An 11274-nucleotide genomic window follows, 5' to 3' on the forward strand; every position below is an offset into this window, starting at 1 on the left:
CTGTCAGAAGGTGTGATGCTGTTTCTTTACTCTCAATTGACTGAGACGCAATATTTGATGTTATGGCTGCAGCATACGAGCACAGACGCTTCTCTGGCGCCTCTCTGAGTTCTTACATATTAGTGTCATGTTGCCTTCGACGATCACGCAAAACCGAACAACCCGGAAACAAGCCTTCACGGTGTACCCGCTAGCCCAACAGGAAGTCCTTGGCTAATCTTTTAAAATGGCATCACGTTATATTGTTATTCGCACTGCATCTCAAAGGAAACGCTCTATGTTAGTTTTCTTTTTTTTTTTATGAGAGAGGGAGGATATAGACAAAATTGGTAATGCAGAAAGAAATTGTTCTCGCTAATTGCTACGAGGAAGAGACCGACCTAATCTAAAACACGTTTCTCGCTCCTGCAAAGTCTCACTGCTGGCACACTCTGTGATGACAAAACAACCGCGCGCGGATTCGATTTTCCTGCCTCCGAAGGCTTAATCCCCGTCTCACAATTTTGCCACGACAGGGCTTGATCGCCTTTCTTTACAACTATAGGTTGAGAAATAGCGCCAAAAATAAACAAAGTTACGTGGTTAGCACGGCTAGCGCTTACATGGACTCTGCGAATTGAGGCTTCCGTACGGGGAACCTGTTCTGCGCAAGAATGAATACCGTGCGGGTGCGCGCAGAGGATCATTTGTCGCAGTTGGTCGCAGCTAATCAACCGCTCACTGCTGGTAAACTTGCCAACTTCTGGTGCTTTCGGAGCGTCGTCCTTCCGGCTAATTGTGCGCAGACGGCCTGCGCCCTCCCACTTTAATCACGACCACCATCGGCGCTTTCGTTTCTAATCAGCCGCGGGAGCGGAGAAACGCTCCTGTTGCAGACGCCTCACGACGTCGCTGGTTCTGCTGTTGTGCCAGTTCAGGCCGCTCTGGGCCAACTCCGATTATTCACGCAAAACGCAGAGACAAGCGCTGCACTGATTTGGAATTTGTCGCATTTGAGAGAGAAAGTTAAACTTTAATGACTGAAGAAAGCAGAATTTTCATTTAGAACTGGTAATGATTTGTGAAAATTCGCGAAAGTTAAGTTGCAAACGAAAAAGTAGAAACACGAAGTTTGCAAATACGTAACTGTGCACTGAAAACAGATATCGCAGCTCTGAAAACTGCATCCATTAGAGCATCTAAAGCGGGCAAATTTTATATATGAATTTACAGCTTACGTAAAGGAGTCACAATGTTTACGAGGGTTTTGCAAAAGTGCTACTCAGAAGATAGCGGTATGTTTTATGGTAGTGTATAATACATACATTTCACCAACGCGACATTGTTTTTTCGTTGCCGAGTTACAGAGCTGTAAGCTTAACAGCTCAGTTTTATTAATTTTGTTCTCTTTTCATGTTTTCAGTAACATTTTTTAATTGATGGTTTCAATAAAAAAGGAATCTGCCTCCCATAGTTACAATATTTTAGATTTTTTCTTTTAAATTCAGCAAACTTCATCAGAATCGGAGCAGTGGACACTGAGCAAAAAAAACTATTTCTCCGTTTCCATGTATTTAGGTAGGAGCTACCGATATAAAACTTCGTCTTAACATTAACGGGCCTACGAATAACCCTAGCGTTGCAAGCTCACAGCTGGGTTTTCCTACCACCGCAGGAACTCAAGGCAAAGTGTGAACTGCTTGAACAGGCTACAAGGGAGGCGTGAATGTCGCCTAGGAGGCAACAACGTCTTGCTGCAATACCTGCGCAATACGGGCTGGGGCGGCTGATGTGTCCCGCCTCCTTTGTGCTTGTCTCAATTTTGCGCTACTGCTCCGTTGTCTGTGGAGCTTGACACCTTCCGTCACACGGATTTGGGGTCCAACACATGGAGCTCCGCTGAACTGTCCAGAGTGTGCTCCTCCAGCTTCTCCAGCGGACATTCACCACCTGTTGCGGCTCTGCCCTGGTATACGAGCGCTACTTGAGAGAGGATACTAAGAGCTGCAAAGGCGACGAATGGATCAGACAGACTGCAATACAGGCGTTGGCTCATGAGCGATAAGTCCGCTAAGCCACTACTGCAAGTTCTACAGGAGGAAGGCATCAGAGAATTTATCTAAGTACACACCTAGGCCACAGGTCACGCTGCGCGAGAGAAAAGAAATGGTAGGCGACCCTAATCTTGGACTTGGGTGTCTCTTAATGGGAATCGCACCTCGGCGTTGGTGTTCTTTAGGTTAACTATCGGCGAACGCAACGCACGAACCGAGCTCGGAGGCCACAGTTTTCCATCAATTAGCCGGTTGAATATCATACCACCTTCTTACGCGTGACATCATTAGTGACGTCATCGCTTCCGCTTTCTACTTCCGGATTTCCAGGCATTGCGCCGAAGTCGAGCTCACGTGGCGGGTCTCTAAGGCCTACGATTCTGTGCTTTGGTGCGTGGTAATCAGTGATTTATAATTAATCCTAATTATTCCAAACGCTTCAGTAACTCAGCTTGTAACTAAACTTATGCTCTGACATCATATCTGTAACGAAACCCACAAATCTTGTACTGTGCTATGTTTTTTTTCTATTTCTGTCTGATTTATTTTGAATTTCCTCCCCGGTCGTCTCGGGAGGTGAACCGGAAGTGTTGCGCAAGAAAACAAGAGTGTCACTCGATGCTCGTGCCACTGAAAACTGCGCGCCTTCGGGGACCGTCCAGACAGGTATACATTAAGACGCAGGAGCGCAGTCAGCTAGTCGAACGGCACGGCGATGCCAAGCCGTTCGACCAAGGACAGAGAGCCCTGAAAGAAGCCTTGTCGTTGTCTTGTTCAACCGTCTTGCGCTTTGCTTCTGAATTAAGGCGCACACAAAGTTATTCGCATAGGTATCGCGCTACTTAAGATCTCCTGAATCGAGGTGTTCGGTCGGAGCATTTGCCGGCAAGTCTAGCGTGGCTAAATCTGTTGGCAGTTGTTCTTGTCGTCATCGTCATCATGATTATCATTATATAATCATGATCATCCTCATTCTGCCAGGCAACACACAAAAATGAATGAAGCCATGAACGCACGCATGCAGCACCTACGTCCCCACTTTAACATTTTTTTTCGACTACAGCCACTGCAACGTTTGCCAAGCAGTCTATAATTACATTTGCGAAACAAGATCACCTTGTTAACTTTTTTTTTAGTTGGACATTCTGTACCACATTTCCACGATTTATTTCGGCTCCAAGTTATAGATGCTGAAAAAGAAAATCAAAATCTGTGATTTTACCTCAATCAATCGCTTTACCTTACTTTTGTTATTTTTACTTCTTCGTGGTTATAAGAACTGGGCAACCACAATATGCATTTTTTTACCTTATGATCGATTTTCTTTTTGTATTTTTATTTATATTTGTTACAGTTCCATATCTGGTACTTAGCCTATTTCCAAACTATTTCCAGACATAGTTGAAGTCATCATCAACAAAACCATCACGCCGAATTTGTAAATTCGCCCGAACGGAGAAAATCGCCTGGTAACTGCACAGCGACGCCGACACTGCTACTCGGGACGACTCAATATGAGACACAAAGCTAACAACACACGAGCGAAGTGCTGCGCGTGTACTTATAGGTGTCGTGTTTGTGTGAAGCCTGTTGTCTCATGTTGAGCGCCGTTCACTTGCCGATGATGTCAACCACACATATAATTTTCTCGAAGCAAGCTAGAGAGTAAAAACTACCAGGAAAGTGTTCCGAAATGATAAGAGGTTCGCACGCTGGCGTGGTAATCCGCCACAGTCATCTTTTTACGCAATGATGTCAGATATTATCCTTAAAAACCTATTGAAGTTGTTAGGAACAATAGATTAAGCAGTGCAAGAGCTGCTACTAATACTCTACAAAGGCGTGCTACTTATAGGGTATTTATTATACAGTGCCCTCGCTTCGGGCTTACTCAAACAATACACCAAACGAAATGATCGAAGTTGACTTATATCCGCAACGGCTATGGATGTTGCGATTACATTGATGAAAACTACATAGCACAAGTATGAAGCCGTTCTTTACACTGCACGTTCGTACTCAAGGCAACAGACTGCCTGTAGGAATAGGTGTTAGCCTCAGCTACTTGTGTACTGGGACGGGCTAGCAGTCACTACCGAATTCGAGCCAAATCCAACGCACGCAATAAGTCCGGAAATAGCCCGCATTTAAATCCAGAAAGCCTGAAGGAGTCACCACTGAACGGCCTTCAATTCTTGGGCCATCCCGTCGTACCAATGTTTATAAAATGGCGATGTCACGTCGTGTGTGAGTTTCAGCCAGCACGCTACATAGGTGTCAGCTGTTCTTTAAACTGGTTTTTCCACAACAAAAAATTTAGCCATGATCGTAACTAAAAGTGGCGCAATTTAAGGGCGCGCACGCTGCTAGACATCCCTCTTTTAACTGTTTCACGCCGACAGATCCGCACAATCGGTACGCGCAGTCATTATCGCCCGGGGTAAGTAAAACTTGGAATGAACCGCAGGAACACGAACAATTTCACACACAGTAGACACAGCACAACACAAGGAGGAGTGGCGATCTTGGAAAACACGCTAACTTAAGAAGCCGCACTTCCTCGAAGGATTCATTTGAGAATCAATCTTGCAGCGGTACGTCATTGCGAAGTCGCGAGAGTTTTTCAGGACCGCGTTGCAGTCCACGGCCGCTCCCGCCCACGGCATACTGGAACAGGCTATGCGGCACAGCGTCATAAAGAATGTTATCGGCTCAGTGAGCGCGTCGCCGATCTCTAGCCGGTGCGCCGACGTCGCCGCGTCCTCGAAGAAGGCTTGTCTGACCACCTCCAGGGCCGGGAGGTAAGGCAGAAGCGCGCGGTTTGTAACGCCCGTCGTGGGGCAGCTCAAGCGGCTCTCCACGACCTTGCGGCTGGTCTCACTCATCCAGGAAGGCGAGACGATGCGACCGTCCGCGCCGACCCTAAGACCCGTCCAGTCCAGCGACCGCAACACCTGGGCGGTGAAGTAGAACCCAATTCCGCCGTAGAACATGGCCGGAGTAGCGTTGGCGTAGTACAGCGGACCGGTCAGCGACGCCGCGGCAACGTCTACGGCGTTGTCCAGGTAGTCGTACCCGACCACCAGCGGCGACAGCGCTGGACTGTAGCTTGCGAGCGACTCTCGGAAGTGGCCAGAAGCTTGGCGAGCGAGTGCTCTCCTGCTCCTAATCCACGTCTTCGCGAAGGACTCGTCCTCCGCCGAGCCATTGGGGAAGTCGCGATAGACTCGGCCGAGCTTCTGCTGCAGCCGATTCGGCAGCCACAGCCGGACGGTCAACGCTCGAAGCTTATCCACGGCAACACGCCTGTCCGGTTGTGCAAGCCACCACAGGGTGTTCACCGTCCGAGCCGTCCGGTCGACCAGGCTGCGCAGCCTGGCTTCCAGCAGCTGCCTCTCGGCGTCGCTGGTGCGAAGCTTCCAGTGCAACGTCGCGACGAGCGGAGCGTAGATCCTTTCGACCTGCCTAGCGCAGAACGCCCCGTCCCAGCCGTCCTCGAAGAGCCACCCAAGACCCGGATTGACCACGGCGCCGTACTCCTGGACGAATTGCCAGGACAGGTGAGTCACGATTTCGCGGTCCGTGTGGCCGCCGAAGATTGTCCCGATGGCCTCTAGCACCGATGCGTCTGCCACGAGGACGGGATCCTCCATGGTGAACAGCGTCGATTCCTCCGCAACGTTGGCGTTTAACTTGTCGAGCCATTCCTTCGAGGATACCTTGCCCGTGTAGAAGCCGAAATCCGAAATCGTCATGTTCATCGGCACCAGAGTCTCCTTGGCTGCGCTGCGCCAGAGCGCCGTAGCGATGGCTTGTTCAGCCTTTACCACGCGTTCGATGCTCTCTCGAGCAGGTGGTGGGTGCCGCAAGGACCCGTTGGAAGTTCTCTGCCTCAAGAGCGCGTCGCGGTGATGCGTCCAGTATGCGACGTAGGCATCCTTCTTCACCAAGTGAGCGTGCCTGGCCGCGAATCGCTGCACGACAAATCTCGGACCGGGGTACAGTGCCAGGCGACGTGCGGTTCCGTTAGACTTCGAACTCCGCAGTACCCGCATTCGCAGCCAGAAGCACAGGTCCCACCTGAGACAGCAAAACGATGTGATCGTCTTCTCGACACCAGTGAAACGGGTCTCGAACGTTACAGTTCGCGTTGAAACAAGCTAATGAAGTCAAGTATAGATTGTATACGACGTTTTGTATAAGCACGGTTCATATGCACGCTCCCTTGGAGTGTAACAACGACAGAGCCATTTGGTGTATTTCTACAGCTTACGGCGTACATACATAGCATCGTAAGCTTACCTATTTGTCGGCAAACCTACGCATTAGACTTTTTAGCTGGCTGAATAATCGTATACGAGTGCCTAACGCCACAGCGACGGAAGTTGACCACACGCGAACTGGCATCCAGGAAAACAATATTATTTATGCAAGCGCAGTCGACTATTTTTTATTCTTCCCATTTTGGACTTGTGGATTCATCCGAACGTTCGCACCCGCCATGTTTACTTAGTGGCTACGTTGTTGGGCTGCTAAGCACGCGGTCGCGGAATCGAATACGGCCACGGCGATCGCATCTCGATGGGGGCGATTATGGGAAAACAACGATGTACTTAGATTTAGGTGCACGTTAAAGAACCCCAGGCGATCCACATTTCCGGAGTCCCTCACTACGGCGTGTCTCATAATCATATCGTGGTTTTGGCACGTAAAACCACATAATTTCATTAATTTATTTTAATCCAAACGTTCGTGTCAAGCGTAAATTTGCCGAGAACTTGTGCCTCGGAGCGACAACCTCCATTTCATGCGCATACATTTTCCACATTCCGTTCAGTTTATCTACCCTGTCCACATTTCGCACCCCTAATTTCACGTCCATTAAAAAAATTTCGCAGACTCAAGTGCAGTTTGGCATCTATGTAACAAGACGCATGCTTCGTTTGGTAGAGAATGGTTGTTATGAATCATGAGTGTTCTGCAGCAAATGGTCAATGCTTTTGCGACATGTGTACACTATGGGTCTCGCACGCGCCTGGAAGGGAACGAGCACAGTGTGTGTGTCTCGAGCGTTGTGGGAGCAACCCCGAGCAGAGCAAGACCACACTCGAGCAGACCTACACACGATTACAAGCCTAGTTGTTTTTTTCGACGCAAATTAGTCATTATATATGCTGAAATTATTACTCATTCCTGCCGACCGACATAAGCGATTCGAGTGTGATCATCATCATCAGCCTGGTTACGCCCCCTGCAGGGCAAAAACCTCTCCCATACTTCTTCAACTACCCCGGTCATGTACTAATTGTGGCCGTGTTGTCCCTGCAAACTTCTTAATCTCATCCGCCCACCTAACTTTCTTGCCGCCCCCTGCTACGTTTCCCTTCCCTTGGAATCCAGTCCGTAACCCTTAATGACCATCGGTTATCTTCCCTCCTCATTACATGTCCTGCCCATGCCCCCCATTTATTTTTCTTGATTTCAACTAAGATGTCATTAGCTCGCGTTTGTTCCCTCACCCAATCTGCTCTTTTCTTATCCCTTAACGTTACACCCATCATTCTTCTTTCCATAGCTCGTTGCGTTGTCCTCAATTTAAGTAAAACCCTTTTCGTAAGCATCCAGGTTTCTGCCCCGTACGTGAGTACTGGTAAGACACAGCTGGTCATACACTTTTCTCTAGTTGGATAATGGCAAGCTGCTGTTCATGATCTGAGAATGCCTGCCAAACGCACCCCAGCCCATTCTTATTCTTCTGATTATTTCAGTCTCATGATCCGGATCAGCGGTCACTACCTGCCCTAAGTAGATGTTTTCCCTTACCACTTCCAGTGCCTCGCTACCTATCGTAAACTGCTGTTTTCTTCCGAGACTGCTAAACATTGCTTTAGTTTTCTGCTGAGTAATTTTTATACCCACCCTTCTGCTTTGCCTCTCCAGGTCATTGAGCATGCACTGCAATTGGTCCCATGAGTTACTAAGTAAGGCAATATCATCAGCGAATCGCAAGTTACTAAGGTATTCTCCATTAACTCTTATCCCCAATTCTTCCCAGTCCAGGTCTTTGAATACCTCCTGTAAACACGCTGTGAATAGCACTGAAGAGATCGTATCTCCCTGCCTGACGCCTTTCTTTATTGGGATTTTGTTGTTTTCTTTATGGAGGACTACGGTGGCTGTGGAGCCGCTATAGATAACTTTCAGTATTTTTACATAAGGCTCGTCTACACCCTGATTCCATAATTCCGAGTGTATGTAAAGTTAATATGATAGATCGTAGGTATCAGGCAATTAAGTCAACGTCAGCCGCCCGTGCCGAGCGTTTTCGTGTTTCGCCAAACGGGCCGGATACCCACTGCAGAGAACTGGGTCGAACTCGTCATTCGCATTCTTGACGAGATCTTTCCTGACAAAATTTCTCGCATGACAAGAGTGGTAACGCGAGCCACTTGTTCGATCAGTTTATGAACTTGATCTGCGATGCGATGAAAAAACTAAAAAGCCAAGATGGGAATGGAACCAGCCAACCGGCGCTCCCCTAATCGTAAAACTAAATCAATGGCAGACTGCTCTACGACTGCTCATGCGGGTGGCACTCGGCGTAAACAAGTTTGCATATACGCTTGTACTATAGAATACATATGAGACTGCGCTTAGATGACGGCGACGCAGTAAGTTCGATAACGTCGATAATGCGCTTTAGAGACCCGTTATTCTAAGGCCCGGCTGGCTGTTCGTACGCAGAATTCTCGCCCTGCCGCCGTTAGCCTGACAGTTAACAGAAAACGTCACCTTCTTCCCCTGGGAAAGACGATGTCAACCAGACGCAAGGAGTAAGGCTACATATTCAAAGGAAAACCGCATCAGCATTCCGCGGTCTGGGCCTCTGGTCGTTAGATCACCCAGTAAACTAAAGACCCGTCTACAACGTTTACCGAGCCCGGAAGCCACAGTATAGAGCCGCAACATAAACACACCTGTAGACGAGTCCTAGGAGGACGCCCAGGGCGCTAACGTCGCAACAGTTGTCGTCCGGCCAACACAGTCCCAGCAGGACGATGAAATCCCGGAATTCGTCTAGGTCGTCAGCGCTGGCGCGTCGCCCTCGCTTCCGGCAGCTGCGCAGCAGCGCCAGCGGCTTGCTGGCGACCTTCTCCACGTCGAGACCGCTAATCAAGAGGTCCTCCAGGCCTCCCAGCCACGCGATCAGGGCGTCGTTCAGCTGCGACTCGAAGGCTTCTCCTGTAGAGCGACCCCGGCGCGAGCGGCTTCCGCCACCGCCGGGCGACCAGGCCGAGCACACGTAGGCGCCGAAGTCGTGACAAGGGTCCGCGCTCCGGTTGAGGCCGGCGGTGAGCAGCAGCGCGTGCCGCTGGCAGTCGCGAGTCTCGCAGGTCCCGTGCCCCACCGATGCGAGCTGGGTTCCGGCCCGTTGTCTGGCGACGTTCAGGTAGTACACCGTGCCAAGTGCCACCGCCATAACCACAAATATCCCGCAGGCGGCCGCGAAATATAAGCCTTCGACGGTGTCTCGAGGAGCACGGGTCGTACTCTGCATCGCAGATGGACGCCGATGGATATATGCGTGCATACAGGCAAGAAATTGGGAATTTACGCGTTTATTTGAAGTCGCGCGAGAGAATAGTAAAGATCCCTCGCGGTCAGGTTTATGTGCAAATATGAATGATGCATACATACTTATATGCGTGCGTGAAAGGACTTACGTAATCTACCCTCATCCCCCTCTTTTTGTGACGCAGTGGTGCCTGAGCGCTAATGGCCGTAGAGCGACGCGTATTTCTGCGCTTTTGACTTGTCTAGTGCGCGTTCACATTTTTTTTTCTTAATTGCTTTATTTTCTTTCATTATTCTTGCCCGAGTAGTTATTTGGGATTTCGGTATAGCCTGCCCTAAATAGGTCTACATTCCCATTTTTCTACACTTAAAATAAGTATTAAACTGGTCCAATTAACGCACATGTTGGTATCTACGTGAATCGGGCAAACAGACGCCATAACATTCCTCGTTTTCGGCAACGCGTCCTGCAGCACAGAAGTTACGTGCCTGACCGGGAAATCGGCGGGACGCGGAAACTACCACCACGCGACCCACGCGATGCGCGCGACCGCGCACTACACCACCTCCCGTATCGGTGCACTTTTTACCATGCCATCTCCGAGATAATCGCATTTTAATTGCACTATCTCCAGGACCGGCCCACCTTACTCGGCGAGAAGATGACCTAGCAGACATGCTGAACCCCGGCAAAGAAGGCACAGAAATGAATAGCTTTAATAAAGGAATTATGAACTCAAAGGCGCACATTTGTTGCACTAGGACACTTAAGAGTCTGTTGTTTCACGCGCAATTCAGTAGAGAATGGGGCCAGCAACTGGCCCATCTTTATGGGTGGTACCAAATGGGGTTACATATAAGCCGATTGAACGCTATCCTGTGTGCGTGCTACTCGGAAAGACTACGACAGCCGCAGCAGCCGCGGTCAGCAAAGTCTGAGACAGTTCGCTCAGAAAGTTTCTCGTTAAGAAAGCAATAACAACAGCACCCACCGGCGACGAGCACGACGGCGCCATAGCCGGCGACATCTTCGACGTGCAGGAGGACTCGACCATGGCCCCTTCGTTCGGGTATGGCGATGGAGGTCCGCGCAGAGCCGGCGAAGGTAGCGACAGCGACGGCGAAGGCAACACGGGCAGCGCCTCGCGCGAGCTCTCCGTGTAACCCAGCAGCTCGGACGAGCAGCCACCCCGAGGGTTGAGAATCTCGCCAACTGCCTTCATTGTCTCTGGTAAGTGCAGACGGCAGCCCGCCTTCCCTCTTCCCTTGCTTGCTCCAAACTTAACCACCACGGCGGGTTGGCCAAGAAGCGGGCGGCGCCGAAGGAACGGAGGGTTACCAGCTGAACAATTGGAATCGACGGATACGATAGCTAAAATGGGCTGGTGATCTTTAAGTAAAAAGTATACGGCTTGGTCGCGACGCTCCTTTCCCTTATCTTCTTCTTCTTCTTCTTCTTCTTCACCTCGAGGCTTTCCGCGCGCGTGTAGGGCGAGAGGTGACGATGATGATTTCTTTAACAAACGGCACAAACTCGCTGCGTGGAATAGGCCAAGAGAAGTCGTCAGCCGAGCACATCAATCGTAGTAGCTTTTCTTTCCTTTTCTTTTTTTTCCCTTGTCCTAATGACACCCACGTCAAGTGGGGAGGCCATCGGGACATGGAA

At 49.7% G+C, this 11274-nt stretch overlaps 1 protein-coding gene across 1 annotated transcript; it reads right to left on the minus strand.

Moving 5' to 3' along the window:
* Window positions 1-3824: 3824 nt before the first annotated feature.
* Window positions 3825-11034, minus strand: LOC142560508 (neprilysin-1-like). The gene is made up of 3 exons (XM_075672667.1): window positions 10601-11034; window positions 9011-9585; window positions 3825-6113 (listed from the first exon to the last, which is right to left on the minus strand). The coding sequence occupies exons 1-3, from the start codon at window positions 10829-10831 to the stop codon at window positions 4571-4573; spliced, it is 2349 nt and encodes a 782-aa protein (XP_075528782.1). The 5' UTR covers window positions 10832-11034; the 3' UTR covers window positions 3825-4570.
* Window positions 11035-11274: the final 240 nt, after the last annotated feature.

The sequence above is a fragment of the Dermacentor variabilis genome, chromosome 10, assembly GCF_050947875.1.
Source record: "Dermacentor variabilis isolate Ectoservices chromosome 10, ASM5094787v1, whole genome shotgun sequence".
Taxonomy (NCBI): Eukaryota; Metazoa; Arthropoda; class Arachnida; order Ixodida; family Ixodidae; genus Dermacentor; species Dermacentor variabilis.